The sequence below is a fragment of the Podarcis raffonei genome, chromosome 10 (genome assembly GCF_027172205.1).
Source record: "Podarcis raffonei isolate rPodRaf1 chromosome 10, rPodRaf1.pri, whole genome shotgun sequence".
Taxonomy (NCBI): Eukaryota; Metazoa; Chordata; class Lepidosauria; order Squamata; family Lacertidae; genus Podarcis; species Podarcis raffonei.
In genome coordinates this window covers 62,254,826-62,274,354 of record NC_070611.1, presented here as the reverse complement: position 1 = coordinate 62,274,354, position 19,529 = coordinate 62,254,826, and the positions used below count along the sequence as shown (strand labels likewise).

Genomic DNA, 19,529 nt, shown 5'->3' with positions numbered 1-19,529 from the left:
CCTTGGTTTATGACTATAATTTGTAAACCAAAACAGGTCGTAACCCAAGGCGCGCTTCCGCCAATGGGGCCTCCAAAGAAAAAAGGGAAAAAAAGCCGTAATCCCCCCCCAAAATTGTTCATAAACCAAAAAAATTGTTCATAATAAAAAAGGGGGTTGTAATCCAAAAAAAGTTCGCAAACCGGGACATGCACTTCCAGGTTTGAATTGGTCGTAATCCAAAATGGTCGTAAACTCCCGTAGGCTGTTCGCAGACCAAGATGCCACTGTATTAGTGTTGGAAATGCTGCTGTAACTTATCTCCATATTATTTCCTTAGAATCATAGAATCTTAGATTTGGAAGGAACCCCAAGGGCCATCTAGTCCAACCCCTGCAATGCAGGAACCTCAGTTAAAGCATCCATGACAGGCGGCCATCCAACCTCGGTTTAAAAACCTCCAAGGGAGGAGAGTCCTTCAGAAAAGACAGATTATATAGTAAAGGAAATGTTCCTTTAAAAAACCCCTCAAAATACTTTCCAGATTGTAACATAATCTTTGCACCAACTTAATAAATGAAGCATTTTCTGAAATTTGCCTGTAGCCTAAGAATGCTGAAATACCACAAAGGGAGTCAGGTCTCTTCATCTCCAGTGCACAGATGCAGGTGCGAGGAATCTTTGAGCTTTGTTGCTGAACTGCAATTTCCATCAGCCCCAGCAAGTGTGGCCAAAAACCTATGGAGGGTATTGTTGGTTGGTTGACATCTGCTTGTCTCAGGAGACAATGGAGGAGTGTGCCTTTGGGGGTGAAAAACTGTTGGAGAGTTACAGCACCTGCTGTGGCTGTAGAGACCAATATGAGAGAGACATGTTTTGTTACAGCTGGGGCAGATGAAGGCACCTGGTTGTGCTGCTGCAGATGCACCATGGCGTTTCTTCTTTCTGTGCTCCTCCCCCCATGTTGTGTCCCCGACCAGAGATATTGCCCCTCCTGATAACATGACATAGTCAATCCCAATAGTAGATCCCAAAGGGCATTTTTCACCTGTGTGTAATTTTAATAATTATTATGGTATTTTTTTATTCAATTTCTTCATCACCCTTCACCACAACATCCTAGGGCAGTTCACAATATTAAAACCAGTTTAAAACAAATACAGGATACAAAGGATAGGGCGGTTATAGGGTATGTATGTATTGTGAATATACATGCAAATATATTGTACAGTACCTGGCTATAAATACAAATCAAGCCGTCAGAAATGAAGCAGGGGGAGCTTAAAACAATGGGATTTAAATAAGCAATAGGCCACCAACCAGCCGTCCAATTGCTTTAAAACAGACAAGGCCTTTTGGTAGTGGGGAATTATGCCTGGGCTCTGGCTCGTTGCTTGATAAAAATAATCATCAGAACACAGACCTGGACTCCACTGAGTTTCTGACCTCTATGAACCTCTTTCTCATCTAGCACTTTAGACTGCAACCCTGTGCAGTGAGGGCCCCTAGAAGAGGGACCAGTCATGATTAGTCTTTATTAATAGATGTTTTAATCATGTCCTTGAAGTGTTTTCCCAAAAAAGAAAAAAAAAGATACATAGCCAAAGAAGAAAACAGATTACTCAAATATTTCATACATTTACACTCACAGTTGCGGTGTTTACTCAAAAGGAAGCATGCTGTGTCGAGCGAAGTTTGCATTTACCTGGGACTGCAGTTTCAGAGATTTTCATGCTGGCTGGCTGAACTGTTAAAAAAACAAAGAAGCAAACATTTAAGCTAGCAAAAATGTAACTGCTTTCCTATTTTCCAAAAAATATTTTTTGTTACTTTGAATCCAGTTTTGGGGTTAGACTAAATGTGATGCTGTAAAGGGAAGTACAAACATTTAAGCTAGCAAAAATGTAACTGCTTTCTTATTTTCCAAAAATATTTTTTGTTACTTCGAATCCAGTTTTGGGGCTAGCCTAAATGTGACGCTGTAAAAGGCAGCTCAGTGTCTGTATTTATTTATTTAAATATACCAATCTGCTTCCATCAGTTTTATTTCTTACATTGAGTCAGCAGCTGTGGGGCTATGTGCTCTTCTGGGCACATTGCACAATAGACAGTGGAACCTCAGAGCATGTGAAAATTTCATTATGTGCAATCCTTCAGAGCAGATATTTAAAGGAAGGTCTTGCAAAGTCGCCTTCTGCTTTCATGTCTATGCTTCCCTCTTAGAAATACTCCCTTAAGGAAGTGTGCTATTATTGATGGAAAGCCGAGTGGCTGACAAGACAAGAAACAAAAGCTGAACAGTGTTCATGCAGGAATTGCAAATTCACGCAAGAACACATGCAAAGCAGGAGTTTTTTCCTTTTTCTTTTCACAAGACCTGCAATGCTGTGCGAATCTGTGGCTCTAAATCCCAATGTTCACATTAGTACTGTCGGGGTGTGCATTTCCCCCTCCCCTCAAGTTAGCCACAAAGCATATTGTTGGAACCAAGGTGGGAGGTTCCTTTGGGAATGAGGGGAGAGCCACCTATGCCATGATTTCAACGACCTTGGGAGGAAGGTAGGGTATCATGTATAATAAAGAATACACCAATCAATGGATGATCTGCCCATCAACTCCACCCACTCAAATTGGGTAGCTCAGTTGGTTAGAGCATGGTATGCTGATAATGCCAAAGTCTGATGCCCATGTGGGACAGCTGCGCATTCCTGCATTGCAGGGGGTTGGACTAGAATATGGTGATTAGAATATGGTTCCAACTCTACAATTCTATGAAGATACGAAACGGAGTACCAGGCTCGAGAGTGTTTTTTTTGTGTTTTTCTCTCAGGCGCTTTCCTTAGGCCTGAAGTGACTTATGGGGCTGCTGAGGCAGAATGAGGGCGAGGCTGAAAGGAATCTCCCCCTTTCTCTAACAAGGACTGTTCCGAATTAACAACGACAATTTTGAGGCGAGGTCCCCCAGTGACAAAGATTCTTCTCACCTGCCAGGCCCACCCAGCGCCATCATTTAATATCCTATCGGCACTAGGTAAGGGGGAGGAGAAGTATTTCTGTCCCCCATTTGACGGGTGGCGATATTTTTGCTATGCTGGTGTTTTCTTTTTCGCTTTATGGGGGAGGGGGCTGTGTCTGTTTGGCGGGGTTACCGCACGGCTTTTATTGTGAGGTATTTTGTTTCTCATTTTCTCCCTTATGTTTCCCTGGATGGTTCTTTGCTCTTAAAACGAGTCGCTCGCAGACCCCTTGCCCTGGACGGATAATTTTATTTACTAAATTTCCATAGCATATTGTTCTCGCCAGGAGAAAGAGAGAGAGAATCCTTTTCCCGCGCTTAAAATAACGGCGTTTTCGGAGAGAGAGCGCGCGCGGTTGGGCAAACGAGGATGACGCGCTAAGAGAATTTTAATGGGGGGGGGGCGGTGGTTGGAGGGAAAAGATCCGCCAAGCACGTGACGGGCGTTGGCGGGAGAACCGTTGGCGTCGAACGCGCTCTCGTGACGCCACAAGAGCCCCGCGTGCCTCCTAGGCGTTCGCCCGGCGCCGCACAGGCGCGCGCATCCTCCTCCTCCTCTCGGGTCCCCCTCGCGCGTGGCGCGCGCCGCGCCCACTGGCCTCCTCCTCGTTTGCCTCCCCCCTTGTTCCCCCTCCCCTCCCCCAATTCCTTTTTTAACATTCACTTTCTCCCCATCTACCCCCGCGCCCCGCTCCCCTTCGTCTGCGTGGACGGAGGGAAGGGGAGCGTCATTTTGGGGGGCGCGGGGTGGGGTGGGGGCGTTTGCCTGGCGCCCCTCGGACCCCTGGCTGGCCCAGGGGCGGGGGGCGAAAACTATGCCGCGCCAGGAGCTGCTGGAAGCACCCGAGCAAGCGAGGAGCCAGGGCAACAGGCCATGAGGAGCGACCACCATGGAAGCCAGATATCCTTCCTCGGCTGTTTTCATTCCCCAGCACCACCAGGGGAGAGTTAACGACGTTGTATATGCATACACACACAGACCTTGTGGTGTTTGCACATACATATATCCATGCACATACTATACACACACACACACACACACACACACATATATATATACACACACACATATATACACCCCACACACCCAATTGCAGAATTGCACATGGCAGGGGGCAGTCTCACCCACTGCTTGAAAGTGCATCAGTAACTCAATAATAATAATAATAATATAATAATAATAATAATAGGGTGCTGTGGGTTAAACCACAGAGCCTAGAGCTTGCCAATCAGAAGGTCGGCGATTCGAATCCCCGTGATGGGGTGAGCTCCTGTTGCTCTGTCCCTGCTCCTGCCATCCTAGCAGTTCGAAAGCATGTCAAAGTGCAAGTAGATAAATAGGTACCGCTCCAGCGGGAAGGTAAACGGCTTTTCCGTGCGCTGCTCTGGTTCACCAGAAGCGGCTTAGTCATGCTGGCCACATGACCTGGAAGCTGTACTCCGGCTCCCTCGGCCAATAAAGCGAGATGAGCGCTGCAACCCCAGAGTTGGCCACGACTGGACCTAATGGTCAGGGGTCCCTCTACCTTTAATAATAATATTTTTTTATTTATGCCCCGCCCTTCCTGGTTCAGAAAAGCGGGCTCAGGGCGCGGCTAACAAATTTAAAACACTTACTTGATGCAACAAAAAACAGCATAAAATACAGTATAAAACTTGAATAACAATAAATTCAGAATTCAAAAATTAGTTTAGGGGGGAAATCCATCCAATAAACATTAGATGATCACCAGGGCTAGCTGGCTAAATTAGTCCTATTTGGGCCAGCGAGGAGACCAGGGGAGAATTAGCTGTGGGATCCCAGAGCGGGTAATCTTCATAAAAAGGGGAGGGGGGAAAGGAAGGGGAATAAAATATCAGGCTAAGTTCAAACTCAAGGCAAACCATTCCTGGGGAAATGGGATAGAGCTATTCCCAGGTAAGGAGCATTGCACCCTGCTCAACATACCAGAAAACTCAATGAACTGGTTTGTGTCCCCCCCTCCCCATGAGACCACTCGTGCTCCCTGTTGGAGCGATGCTTCATTCACAAAAATACTGTTTTAAGTGGGTATCCACATATGCAGCCTGGAGCTGCTTTGCAAGGAAGCATGGGATACCTGTGTGGTGAAATTGTTAGGAAATTATGTTCTGTTGACATGTAGAATTTGCAAGCCCCATTCAGGATTTCCCTGCACCAAGAAGTTTGCAATATAAAGTCTGGAAGCAGATAGATCAATCGGGGAGTCCTTGTACGCTATAGTGCTAAAGTTCTCCAAAAGGAAATGCACCACCAATACAACCCCCAAAACGAATATCTGGGCACTTTGGAGGCAGTTTATCACTGCAGTACTATATGGCAGAAAACACTCTTGAATGCAATGGGTTGAACTTTCGGAAATGTTTCTGTAGGATTGCAGCCTATACAAATCTTTGTGTGTTGAGGTTTGGAAGTATATTGGACCCTTAATACAGTCCCAGTGGGGAAAAAATACATATATCACAGGAACCTTTTAATCTTTGCTTTTACTATTATTGCACCTTATCTTGTGTGTTACTATTAGCTCTCCATTTATTTAAATTGTATAGCTCTGCCCTACAGTTGCAGCAATTTTTACAGTGCCTTGGATTATTCATAGATAACAAAAATAGCAGAAAAATGCATCTAAAACAGTGGTTTAAATAACAAAACAATATTCTTCAATGCTCCCACTTTTCACTTTTATAATAGCGACTTGGTGCAGGAACCTGTGGGTTGTATCTAAGGTGTATTTAGTGTAGACTACTGAAGTTTTACCTTTTTTTACTGAAGTTAATGATTGTGTGTTAGTCATGTCTATTAACCCCAATGGGTCTGCTATGAGTAGGACTAGCATTGGATAAAACTGTGTGTAATGGGAAGGATGGCATTGGGGATCCAGCACAATCTGGCTAAGGGAGAAAAATGATAAATGCTTAATAAAGATCGCTGATTTCCTTAACTAGCTTTCCATTTACGTGGTTTTTAAACGTCATCCATGACAAGTTTAGAAAAGGAAAGATTAATTTTGAAAGTACTTTGGAATTGCTTACTAAATTTGACATCCCCTTTGATTATGTTCATGTGAAATACATTTTTAAGGTGAGGAAATCTGTATAACTGAGTAGGATTGGAAGTACTATTAATCTGCAAACTGTTACTTTAAAATAAGGTTTTAACGATGAATTTACTATATGTGAAATACCGAGCAGATTAGTTTGTCACTGAGTTCAATGATATTTGGATACATTATTCTCTGTTCAGTATTGTAAAGTCTCTGTCGGGGATTGTGCCATTACTGTGTTCTGTACAGTGCTTTCTAGCACATTGTTGGAGTTGCATCATTACATATTAAACAGTACTAGCAGCAGCAGAGCGGAGTAGAAAAAAGCTTGTTGCAGAATCGACTTTTCCTCAAGCTAGCAATATTTGGTCATCAGCTTCTGGCACATTGTGGTCATGTTTTGCATTGGCCTTATACATTCAACATCTCAAAAGTCTAGCCTCTTTCATTCATATGGCATGTTATAAATGCCATAGCTTCCCTCCCCATCCCCTGCTGTGTCCCCAATCCTGAAGTTTGTAATACTGTATGGAGTTTCAATGGAACTTAAAGTTTGGCCCTCATATTCAGCATTTTCCACACAATGCTTCTCTAGGACTTCCTGCTGGCCTGACAAAGATCATTCTCACAACAAGGAACAATATATTTTCATCCTCATTTTATGTAAGATGTCAAGGAAATAAACAACTATTTGATTTTTTAGAAGACATCTGAAGGCAGCCCTGTTCAGGGAAGTTGATGTTTTATTGTGTTTTTAATATCCTGTTGGAAGCCCCCCAGATGGGTGGGGTATAAGTAATAAAGTATTATTATTATTATTATTATTATTATTATTATTATTATTATTATTATATAAAGTCTCTGTCGGAGGTTCCCTTTTTCTCCTTTACGTTTTAAATTTTAAGTTACTTTTGACACTTATCTAATGTTACACAATTCCACATTTATCCTGTTTCAGTATCCAACAGACTGTTACAAAAGTAACTGGTGGTTTAGCTAAATATATACATATATGTAACAATTATATGGCCATAATCAGTTATTTAAATACTGCTTTTAAAATATAAATATGTTTATATATCATCTGCCTATTTTGTCACTTAAATGAAGCAGTTAAAATAAACTGCATATAAAAGGAAAAACTATTAACCTTAATGTTCTCAAATGTATTTCCTCTTCTTAAACCAAAACATTTTTTTAAAAAAAATATATTAAACATTTCCTCTCCAATAGTAAGGACTCTTTATTTGTTGTATAAAAAGTAACATTTCCTATGTGAAAAATCAAAATAAGTTTGTATTCATTTTCTCTTGAGAGTTGGAAAGTTAAGATGCTTTTCAGCTGGATACATTTGTTGAAGAATTTAGTTACCTGATTTTAATTTTATGAGTGTGTAGCTTTTGTACAGAATGAAGATTCTGCTGCTGCTTAATGCAGTGGCAATGCAAACCTAATTTACTGTGCAAAACAAGCTTTTTAAGTTCTCATGCAGATGTCAAAAAAGCCATTAATTACATAGGAGAGAAACATGTTTTACAAATTTGAGGCACAATCAAGCCAATATTAGGTTGATAACAATAAATATTTAAGTATATTTTTATCGGTCCCCATTGACACATATGGAATTTTCATTTAAAATGCTCAATTTTTGCTGGATCATGCCCTTACATTTTTGCTCCATATGTTATTCCCTGAAAATATTTGTGTGTTTTTTCTGTTGCATTCCCCCAGCCAATATCCAACTATCTCTTATGCAGCCTTTACCACCACCTTCATAGTCCCTTCTGCTGCTTTTCTCTTCCAGGTGCTTTTTCTTTATACCTTCTTCAGTTACACCCATTGGCACGATCCAGTCAAAGTTAAGCACCCTTAAAACACATGTGCATGTCCATAAAACAAGCTCACTGTAATAACAACTTGAAAGTGCCTAACTATAAAATCAGAAATCACTTAAACTGCCTGCTGAAATAAAAATATATTAATTTGGCACTGAAAGTTCAGTGGGGAGGGCACCTTTCTGATCTCAGCAGGTAGGGAGTTCCAGAAAATTGGACCCACAATACTGAATTAATATGAGCTCTGCATCCAAACCCTGGGATTGATAACAGTTACTCCCCCGAAGACCTCAGTGACCGGGCAGGGCTATAAGGAAGCAAGCAGTCCATAACTACCCCTCTGGAAGTTGTTCTAAATTAGATTTGGAAGGAGCAATCAGATAGCAAGTGTGCTACAAGCAATATGAAACAACAATGGCAATTAGGAGTAAATTAAACCTAATGCATACCATCTAAAAACAAAAACAGACAGCAGCATTTCATTCCTTGGGCAATCAAATAGAAGGGAAAGGATAGGAGCTCATGGGCCTAAGATATGCCTTAAGGTGCTTAGGAGAAAATGTGTGTAGGAAGCAAATTAAACGAAATAAAATATGGGTCATTGCCCTCCAATGCTATCGTCAAATAGGAAACACTGCCTCTTAATTTATACAGGTTTTATGGGGCTACTCTCCTCTTGGTGTGATCAAAGCACGTCATGGGAAGTGAGGGCAGATCTCACTAAGAACTGTCTGAAAGGCTACTACTTCAGTACTTCAAACTCCAATATAAAATCTCTGACTTTAGTGGAAGTAGTCAGAAATATGTTGCTTAAAAACTATGACTGAAGTTTTATTTGTCAGAACCTTTAAGAATTGTGAGTAAGAGCCAGACTTAGGCCATTTCACTTAATTCCCATTGAAATCAGTGGACGTTAGTTACAGTAATGACTTCGCCTTCCCATTTTAACGTGAGAGGGACATAAGTGAAATTCAGTAGGTCTTGCACCCAAGTAAGGAGAATTAGGAGTACAACCCGACAGGCCATTTTAAATACAGAAATCTGGTGGAACTACCTTTATTCAAAACTCTGTTCAACTGTGGGGCTATGGTTGGCTGAGTTGGCCTAAGCCTTGCAAGAAGGAAAGCAAGCATTCAAAATAGAATTTGATTTACACCACCCTTTTTGCTGACGCATATTCCACTGGGTTGCCAGCTCATGTGGCTGAGCTGAACAGAGTTGGGACCCACCGTTAGTCCCCACCTACCACTGCCCCACCCCCAGAATGACAATTTTCTTCAGGGCTTATACCAGCATACTATCTATTGGTTTCATTTTAGTTAGCTGAGCAAAGCTCTGCCGGCACGAGGATGTTACACTGGGGCTGAGCCAGAGGATGTGGGGCTTATGCTGTGCTGGGCATCCCAGCATATCTTGGCTTTAGATTGTCCCTTAAATCAGTTTCACTCACGTTAACCGACCTATATCTGAGTACTGTTGTTCAGAGAAATTATATTATCAATTAAACATGGCAAGATTGCAGTTTTTGTAGTAGTGTGTAGAATTAATGGTGCGTCTGAGCAAGAGCATGTAATATTCCCTGTGGTTAACTGCAAATGATAATTTTGCACAACAGTATGCAGATATGTTCATTGGCTGTATCCACAAGTTGTAAGAGGAACATTAATAATGGAGAACACCTGACGGAGCTTTAAAATTTATGAAATAGCTAATGGATAAAAGGGAGGCCTTTACTGCAACTTCACAAATGAAATTTACTAGCTCACAAGCATTTTTATTAGTCTACTTGTTATAGCTTTGTTAGTAATATGTGGCTCAGAAAAGAAACCATAGTCAAGGTGTTATGCCTGGTGTTCTTATATGCTACTTACAAGTGTGCTTTACTATGACCCAGAGCTGTGACAACCACCACACTCTACCTTGCATTTGATTATATCAGAGAAAAGCCTTTCCATGCAGAGAAATGCAAAGCATCCCTTTCCCTACATAGCCCTTTTCTCTGTCTGATCCTGGTGTCCCCAAAGTCCCATTCCACTGGTTCATAAGATTTGAAGAGCTCAACATGCAGGTTTTTTAAGTGGACTGTGTACGTTTTGAAGACATCTCTCATCCTTAGTTGCTTTTATGTCCTCCTGCAAACGTTTTGGAGATACCTGGCTGGCCACTGTTGGACACAAAATGCTATAGTAGGTGGGCCTTTTGTCTAATACAGCAGTACTTTTTATGTTCATTTTTAACATTATCGCCATAAAAGAAATATATAGATAGTTTTTTTAAAAAAAACAAATTTTCTGCCTAAGAAGTACTGTATCTGATGGTTGCATGGAAGTGCCTGTCCTTATCTTTTTGCATTAATGATGTCATGCTGTGCATTTTGTTATGCATTATTCTTAACTCACCCCCCTCCCCTTTAAGCAGGCAAGTGATTCATTGAAGTCTGGAACTATTACTATAGAAGATTTTAGAGGAATTTATCGTACGATAGCACACAGATGTGAAATCCATGATCTTTTCAAAACTCAGTCTCCGAACCACAAATTGCTCCCACTTTCAAATCTAGTCCAGTTTCTTAGAAATGAACAGTTTCAGCCTGAAGTTGATGAAGTGGTTGCTGCTCAACTCATTGCAAAGTTTGAGCCCATCGAAGAAGGTACACTGGATTTTTAAATATCTAATTTCACAATTGTTCTTACAATATTTTTAATAGCATTAATCACTGGTAGCTATTTTTTATCTTTAAGTATGGTGCAATCTTATACATCTTTATTAGAAAATGAACAACTTAGTTCAGTGCATGGGAATGCAACATTACGCTAGAGCTTGAAGTTGGGCAGTGTCTGTTCTTGGGTACAATTACTGAAAGGTTCACAGAGTACCTTTGGAAAGTGGTGCCCAACACCCCCCCTCCAGTCTTGTCCTGTGAGATGAGACAAGGGTAAGAGAACTGTGTGCTACTGGGCTCTGTTACCAAAAGGTACATGTGGTGTCTTTGAGCAGTGACCCCCCATTGATTTCCCTCACCCTTTGATTTTTCCTGAGGAAAAGCCTGGACCCAGTTTGAGGAGGAAATCTCTCACATAGATAGGGCTGGACCAAGTTTAATAAATCAAAACCAGCATATTGAATTATCTCTGGAGAGCAACAGGAAGCTAATGAAAATGCTGGAACACTTGTATAATGTGATGTTAGCAACTCACCTATTGTAAGATGGGCTGCTATATTTAGTGCCAGTTGAAACTTCCAAATGGTTATTAAAGGGGGCCTGATGTAGTCCAGTCCTGACTATGAAGGTGCAAATGATGGTCACTGGATCAGATGAAAAGATAGTGGCCATCTCAAATATGCAGATAATGAGTGGCACGCCGGATAGACCCGTTTTATAATGGAAAGTTGGACTCCATCAATGAGGGGAGTTAGTGCCCTCTTTTGAATATAACATTAATAGTCCTTTGATATTTCAATCTTGCCTTGATTCAACCTAACCAAGATCAATTGACAAGTCTAGTTTCTCAGCCTGTCAAAATGCTGGTAGGACAGGTTGAATGAAAAATAAATATGTAACCTTCCAGATCCCGTAGACCCACCAGCAGAAATTCATAGACAATGGCATAATAGGCCAGAGGCATATCTATTTAAATCACTGAAGTATAACTCTCCTTATCATTCTCTGTGCAAAGGTTTAGATCAACATCACAAGCTATGTGGCTTGGAGAAAAATATCTAGATAATAATAATAAATTTTATTTATATCCCGCCCTCCCCAGCCAAAGCCAGGCTCAGTGCGGCTAACATCAAATGTATATAACACATTAACATAAAATCAGACAATCAATTAAAATACATCCTCAAATCAGATCAGGATCAGAATAAAATCCAATCAGATGGCAACCCGCAGATTAGGGTTGGGGACCTTAAATGCTCAACAGGCCCAACTGTTTGTGCTGAACTTATATGGGCCTGTGAGAAAAATTGGGAGGCCACTTTCATGCAAGTTCTTATGAAAGGGGAGAGGGAGTCAGACTGAACCCCGACCAAAGGTCTGGCAGAGCAGCTCTGTCTTGCAGGCCCTGCGGAAAGATGTCAAGTCCCGCAGGGCCCTAGTCTCTTGTGACAGAGCGTTCCACCAGATTGGAGCCACAGCCAAAAAAGATGTGCTTGAAGCTGTAAGCTTTAGAGAGTTAAGAGAATGCTTCAAGCAGGTAGGCAATGAAATAGGGGTGTAATCCAACGCTGGTAAATCTGAAATGATGTAAGCTAAAAAAAAGTATCAACAATTATGTTTACAAGGATTAGCAATCAAGAGAGTTGTTGGAAACAATGCATAAAATAGAATGCATGCATGTAAAATAATTGTGCGTTCACAGTTTGAGTACTCTACAAAACGTTGGTTGCCTGTGAAATAGCATTTAAAAGATAAATATTTTGTCTTCCTATTCCTGGAATGTACAAGGTATATTATAATAAACTTATAAAATAAAAACAACAACAACAGTAAAGTAGTACACAATCTCAAATGACTATACAAAAGCAAATATAAAACAGCAAAAAATAAATCCAACAGCCCCCCAAAATGGTAAAAACCATGCCAATTACAAGGTGAGTTAAACATTTGGGAAGGTAGAACAGTCTTCCCTAGAAGAGGTATCCCAACCCCAACCCCTGCTAACACACAGTACTTTAGGAAGAGATACAGAAGGAAACAACAAATATGTTCATTTTTCCAATGAGAAAAGGCTAAAGGGATGTGAACCTTGCAGCATCAGAAAAACGCAGAGCCAGGCAAATATATCTTTGAATCAGGGTGCATATATTTACCTTTGGATACTGTGAGAACAAGAAGACAATTTGCAATTGTAATCTGAGAAGTAAGGAACAAAGTGATTTCAGAAAGGATTGTCTGGTTCACTGGCTGTTAAGTAGGGCAGTCTGAGCCCATCCATCTTGAAATGTGGGTTCTTTGTAATAGCTTGAACAGCTAGAGGTAGAATGGGAAAGTATGGAAGTTATTGAAATATCAACCCTGTATTTCAATAACTTCCATACTTTCCCATTCTACCTCTAGCTGTTGAAGCTATTACAGAGAACCCACGTTCTTCTGTTCAAACATTTTGTTTGAGAAGCATAGGAAAATTGGCCCGACCCTCTCAAAATATTATTTGTCTGTGATGTCAGTGACTTCATTAACCAAAAAAGAATTTTGGTCTTTTTATGTAGTTTTTTTTTGTTAGTTTCAAAGCCAGTTTACTATGCATTATGTGACAGTCTATTCAGCTGTGGACAGTGTATTTTAAAAACTCCAATTTGGATAAAGTTCAGAAGTGATCAAAAAAGGTTTTTTTAAGAAAAGAAGAAGATAGAAGGAACATGTTACGGAAACAGGTCAAATTAGCCCAAGGAAAAGACAGCAGGGGGAAAATGACTAGCAATATATTTTTGGATATTACATGGAAATGTTGCAAAAATGACAGAAATGAATTATTCACACTAGTCAGGATGGAAAGAGAAATAATGGTTGTGGCCTCATTTCTTCAGCTGATGTAAAACATGAGAGAAGTGGAGTGGTGCACTTAAAGCAAAAACCTTCTAAAGGGAGTGAGATTGTGCCAGCTCAGTTGGCTGCTGTCTACACAAAAATTGTAACAGCGCAATCTCAAAACCTTAATCCCAGAACTGCACCTTTATAATTTTCTGATTCTCTGCCATTTGACCCCCACCCCTCAGCTGTCTCTTGATATGAGCCACTAAGAATTCTCAGTCTCTGGGCTGCATCTTATATTACGATTTGTACTCTAGTGTACATGCCGAAGTACAATATGTGATCATTCAGACTTCTTTTTGAAGTTACACATCAAGCATTGGACCCTACTTAAAACTAAAATGGATTTAAAAGTTAACTCAAAATCTTTACTGGAGATTCAGTTCTCAAGGGGCAGTTTTTATATCTTTTTGGGAACAGTCCAGTTATAGCACATTTCTCAAAATCATTAATAAGTATCAAATCAATAGCTTGTTATGTTGTACTTCAGGAACTGTTGGTGACTCTTCCTGGTTATCGAGCCTTAAAAATTGCAGAATGAGATGCAGAGCCGATCACTTGCCTTTTAACTGCAGTCAGAATCGCAATTGCAAATTACTCAGAAGGAAACAGCAACACAGCACCAACAATGTGGGGAAAAAGGGGAGGCTATAGTAAAGTGATAGTTTATCCACTATGAAACCAGTGAAACTGTCTTATTTTATCGATTTGAGACTGTAGGCCTATCTACCCTTACCTGCGAGTAAGGGCTTATCCAAACTTACCTCTCCTCCATGCTTTCCAGGCATGATTGGCTCTTTAAAGCTCTGCGTCTGAGCACTCCCACCCCATAGCTTTCCGCACGAAAGCCTGCTCTTTACTGCTGAATTGGAGCCAACAGCGATCTGCAGAAAACCTGAATTGACGTTCATTGAGCTCCAGCTTTAAAGAGAGTTTCTTTGTGGGGAAAGCTCATACGAAAATAAGCTCACTCAGATTTGGAATTTAAAAGCGCGGACGTGTGCCTTGAAAGCTTGGAGCAAAAGATAAGTATGGCAGTGTGGATAAGCCCTAATTCTCATTGAACTCAGTGGGACTTACATCTGAGTAGACACGGCTAACATACTGCAGTGTAAGCAAATCAAGGCATTTGTACAAAAATGCCGTTATATCCTGTAGTACAAAATGCTGGCCACATAACCCGGAAAAAACTGTCTGCGGAAGCGGACAAACGCCGGCTCCCTCGGCCTTTAAAGCGAGATGAGCGCCGCAATTCCTTTTTTTAAAATATACTTTTTATTAATTTTCAACCAAAATTATACATTTTTAACCAAATTTTCACAAATTATACTTTTGAGACTTCCTTCGATTTTTCTGGTAATCATCCATATTTACCCCTAAAGAAAACGCATTTCCTTTGTTGCATTGCCTTTTGACTTTCACCTCTTTCAATATATATTTTCCCAAACAATACATCTTAACCTTTACAGTGCTTCTTGGAACCCCACTAGCGTTGTTTGTAAATCACATACATTTTTCAGATAATCTACAAATTTTCCCCAATTTTCGATGAACTTTTGGTTTTTAGTATATCTTATTTTCCCAGTCAATTTATCCAGTTCCGCATAGTCTGTTAGTTTCATTCTCCAATCTTGGATTGTCGGTGTTTCTTCCTGTTTCCACTTCTGGGCTAGTAGAATTCTTGCTGCCGCAACTGCATACTGGAATAGCTTACAGTCTTTTCTTCTTATTTCTTTCCCTGTGATTCCTAAAAGAAAAACTTCTGGTTTCTTAACAAAGTATATTTTAACATTTTTTTTAATTCATTATATATCCCTTCCCAGAAGTTCTTAACTTTCTTACATTCCCACCACATATGATAAAATGTTCCCTCCTTTTCTTTACATTTCCAACACTTATTGTCCATTTTATACATTTTAGCCAGTTTTACCGGTGTGATGTACCATCTATAAAACATTTTCATCACATTTTCCTTCAGTCCCATGCATGCAGCAAATTTTAGATTTTCCTTCCACAGTTTTTCCCAATCTTCAAATTGAATATTATATCCAAAATCTATAGCCCAGTGTATCATTACGCCGCAATTCCAGACTCGTTCGTGACTGGACTTAATTGTCAGGGGTCCCTTTACCCTTTACCTTACGAAAGGTACAGATAAAGTAGTTGTTTGCTTTGTACATATCAGACAGCTGTGTGTGCTACCTTCATTTGCCCTACCTCCAATAAAACATGTCTCTCCCACTTTGTGTACAGCAAGCACTGTAACTCTCCAATGGTTTGATTTTACACCCCCCCCCCCGGGCACTCTCTTCCATTGTCTCTGGAGACAGACATGCAGCACAATTCTTACTGGGAAGGCTGTCCACAAGGAGGGGAGACTTACCTCTTCACCCCCCCACATTGTGATGTACAGCCCCCGTCCCTGGGAAAATAGGAGTCTTAGGAAAATAACCCCCTATTGGCACTGGTTGGGATTCCCCCCCTCCCCATGTTTCAAGTTGTGTTAGGCAATAACCTCTGTCCCCAGTAAGACTTGGTCTTGCACTCATAATTATGCTAGGAAAAACAAGATATGTAGCTACATATTTGGTGAATATTAATTTTGCATCTGTCCTACTGGCCCCTATGACCAGCAGTGCTGGAAAACAATACCAGGTTCCTACAACACAGTGGTGCTGGGAAGGACATGTTCCTGAAAGTTTGGAACAGTTTAGATGCATGTTTTGCTTTCAGCAGTGGCGCAAGGGGATGGCTTGCCTTCTTACACGGCTTCTAAGAGCCTAACAGCCCAATCCTATCCTCTCCCACTTTGTAGTAAAGCAAAGAATTGGGTTGTTATTTAATTAGCTACAGCCTGCCTCTCCCAGGGGCTCAGATGCAGAACAGTCTTTCTCCTTGAAAAATATGGTTTCTCTCTTCCCAAAGGGCTTGCAGTCTAAGAAAGAGAGGCTTGGAAGTAATTGGGATCAAAGGGAAGAACAGAAGTAAAGATAAAATGTACTTTATGTAGAAATAAAGATGGCTAAGCACTTCGCAACTTTGTGAACACCAAGCTGTCTCCTCCCTTTTGCACCTCTTAAAAGGTTCAAACTCTCTCTCCCCACCCCACTACAAACACCCCCAGCCTCAAATGCAAATTTGAATACCAAACACAATAAAGACAAAACTTTTTACAACCCACAAAAAGTAGCTCAAATGTCCTTATATGATCCATGAGAATTGAACTTTTTGTATGGTTTAAAAGTATGGTCATGAATTTTATTATTTATTTATTAAATTTGTATACTGCCCTTCACCTGAAGATCTCAGGGAAGTTTGCAACACAAAACATTTTTTCTCAATTTTATTGTTTTATCTTTTTGTTGAGCACTTTAAGGCCCCCCCCCCACAATCAAGCTAATGCTATTCTAGGCTGCATCAACAGAAGTATTGTATTGAGATCAAGGGAAGTAATACCATTGTATAGGGACCCCTGCCCATTAGGGTCCAGTCGTGGCCGACTCTGCGGTTGCAGCACTCATCTCGCTCTATAGGCCAAGGGAGCCGGCGTACAGCTTCTGGGTCATGTGGCCAGCATGACTATGCCGCTTCTGGCAAAGCAGAGCAGCACACGGAAACACCATTTACCTTCCCGCCAGAGCGGTACCTATTTATTTACTTGCACTTTGACGTGCTTTTGAACTGCTAGGTTGGCAGGAGCAGGGACCAAGCAATGGGAGCTCATCCCGATGCGGGGATTCGAACCGCCGACCTTCTGATCAGCAAGTCCTAGGCCCTGTGGTTTAACCCACAGCACCACCCGTGTCCCTAAGGGAAGTAATAGTACTACTCTATTCTGCCTCGGTCAGGCCACACTTGGAATACTGGTGGGGTTTTTTTGCTGCTGCATCACACTGAGTTGAGTCAATGAGTCAAATATAAGATAGAGGATGCCTGCTTACTAGTAGTGCATATGAAAAGGATCCTGGGATCCTAGGGGACCATGAGCTTAACGTGAGTCAACAGATGTTGCTGTGGGATCCTGCTGAGACTTATATAGAAATTAAAATTTCCTCATGGTACCATCTTGATGTATAACTAACTTTTAGAGTATTATATTTTATAGAGAAACAAGATAGAAATAGAATTAAGCGCTTAAAAGCCTCAGGATGCCACAGAGAGTTTCCAGGCATGTTTTGCCCCACCTAAAATGCCTTGAAATCACAGTGGTCTTCCACAATATTTCAGTATATGCCTTTGCACTTTTAACAGAGCTACACTGGCAACTGGGGTTGATTGCAAAGATCATGCGCCGTGTTTATTTGTTACACATGCACGCAGTGTATATGCATGGATTAATGGCATACGCGGGTGGCGCTGTGGGTTAAACCACAGAGCCTAGGACTTGCCAATCAGAAGGTTGCCGGTTCGAATCCCTGCCACAGGGTGAGCTCCCATTGCTTGGTCCCTGCTCCTGCCAACCTAGCAGTTTGAAAGCACGTCAAAGTGCAAGTAGATAAATAGGTACCACTCCGGCAGGAAGGTAAACAGCCTTTCCATGCACTGCTCTGGTTCACCAGGAGCAGCTTAGTCATGCTGGCCACATGACCCGGAAGCTGTACGCCGGCTCCCTCGGCCAATAAAGTGAGATGAGCGCCGCAACCCCAGAGTCGGCCACGGCTGGACCTAATGGTCAGGGGTCCCTTTACCTTTACATTCTCTCAGTCAACCCTAAAACTGGCTGCTGCAATGTGTACCAATTGGATTTACCAAGTGCTCTTCAAAAGCAGCCCCATATATCACACATTACAGTAGTTATTTCGGATAATGATGAGCAAAATCATATATCTCCAATATTCTTTTGAGATAACTTGGGTGGACCCTTCATATGCTGGACCACTTTTCATCAGCCCCAGCCAGCAAGTCTAATAGTCTAGGATGGTGCAAGTTGGGAGTTCAGCAACATCTGGAGGGCCACAGATTCTTCATCCCTGAAATAAGAGCAAAAGCCTCTATATGTGATTTGACACCCACATGCTCCATGTTGCATTAACATATTTAATCTGCAATGGTTTGAAATTTTGCTTAATTCTGTAAGGAATCATAGTAGAGATGTACAGTAATTATTTTCCCTGTAATATTCTGGCTTTCAGCAAAGAAAAATTCACAGATGACATTTGAAGGATTTCTAAGATACATGACATCTGAGGAATGCATGGTATTTAAATCTGAGCACAAAACTGTTTACCAGGATATGACCCGTCCACTGTGTGAATACTTTATTTCATCCTCGCACAACACCTACCTCATATCTGACCAGCTAATAGGGCCAAGTCACCTGTGGGGTTATGCAAGGTATTTGTGCCCATTTTAAAATAGTAGTTTATCAGGTAGAATAAGTAATTCAGAGAAGCAGCGCCTCATGTTTTCCCACCAGATTGCTGGTTGAGAATGTTTTTAAACTTTTATTTTTAAAGAATGTTTTAAAATTGCCTTTAGTTTTTGGGTTTTTTAAAATCATTGCTGTGTTTGCTGCCCTGGGCTCTTTCAGGAAGAAAGGCATGATGGAAATCAGATCATACATATATACATACATAACATGTTCTTCCAACTAGACCTCTATGTGGGTATTGGCAGGAGGGCAAGTTAGTTGTAGGAGATTAGGATCCCAGCCAGCTCCTTATGGAATGAATATCAGAAAATGGATTTAGGGGTGGGTAAATCTGTCAATTTTGGTTTCTCGATTTCTTATTTTGCCAATCTTAATATCAATTCTCCACATTTCCACATCAGTTTGTGTGTGTGTGTGTGTGTGTGTGTGTGTGTAAAAAGTCCTCATGAAAAATCACCAGCATTTTAGTGCATATCTCTCCTAAGACACACATTTTTATATGCAGTTTTGCCTAATAAACATTTTTTGCAGGCAATTTCCTCTTATACAACACATTTTAGTATGTTGCATTCACTAATATACTCACTGTTGCCCACTTTCCCCTGGTATATGCATTTTTGCTTTCCATTTGATTGGAGAACTGCACCACAAGGGTTGGAGTGTGAATTAGGTAGATTTGACTTTAAATGCAAAGTGGTATAGAAATTTCTCCCTCATTCTTAACCGGATG

The 19,529-nt window shown here is 41.0% G+C and overlaps 1 protein-coding gene across 2 annotated transcripts in view; it reads left to right on the top strand.

Moving 5' to 3' along the window:
• Nucleotides 1-3,766: 3,766 nt before the first annotated feature.
• The window catches only part of LOC128422342 (1-phosphatidylinositol 4,5-bisphosphate phosphodiesterase zeta-1-like), a 50,334-nt gene continuing 34,571 nt past the window's right edge, over nt 3,767-19,529 (top strand). Inside the window, exons 1-4 of one of the 2 annotated variants that reach the window (XM_053406228.1) lie at nt 3,767-3,896; nt 5,972-6,095; nt 10,311-10,542; nt 18,561-18,762. In XM_053406228.1, coding sequence (XP_053262203.1) covers nt 3,886-3,896; nt 5,972-6,095; nt 10,311-10,542; nt 18,561-18,762 — 569 coding nt within the window. In that variant the 5' untranslated portion in view covers nt 3,767-3,885. The remainder of the gene's footprint in view (nt 3,897-5,971; nt 6,096-10,310; nt 10,543-18,560; nt 18,763-19,529) is intronic. The other variant, XM_053406227.1, reaches the window with a different exon arrangement.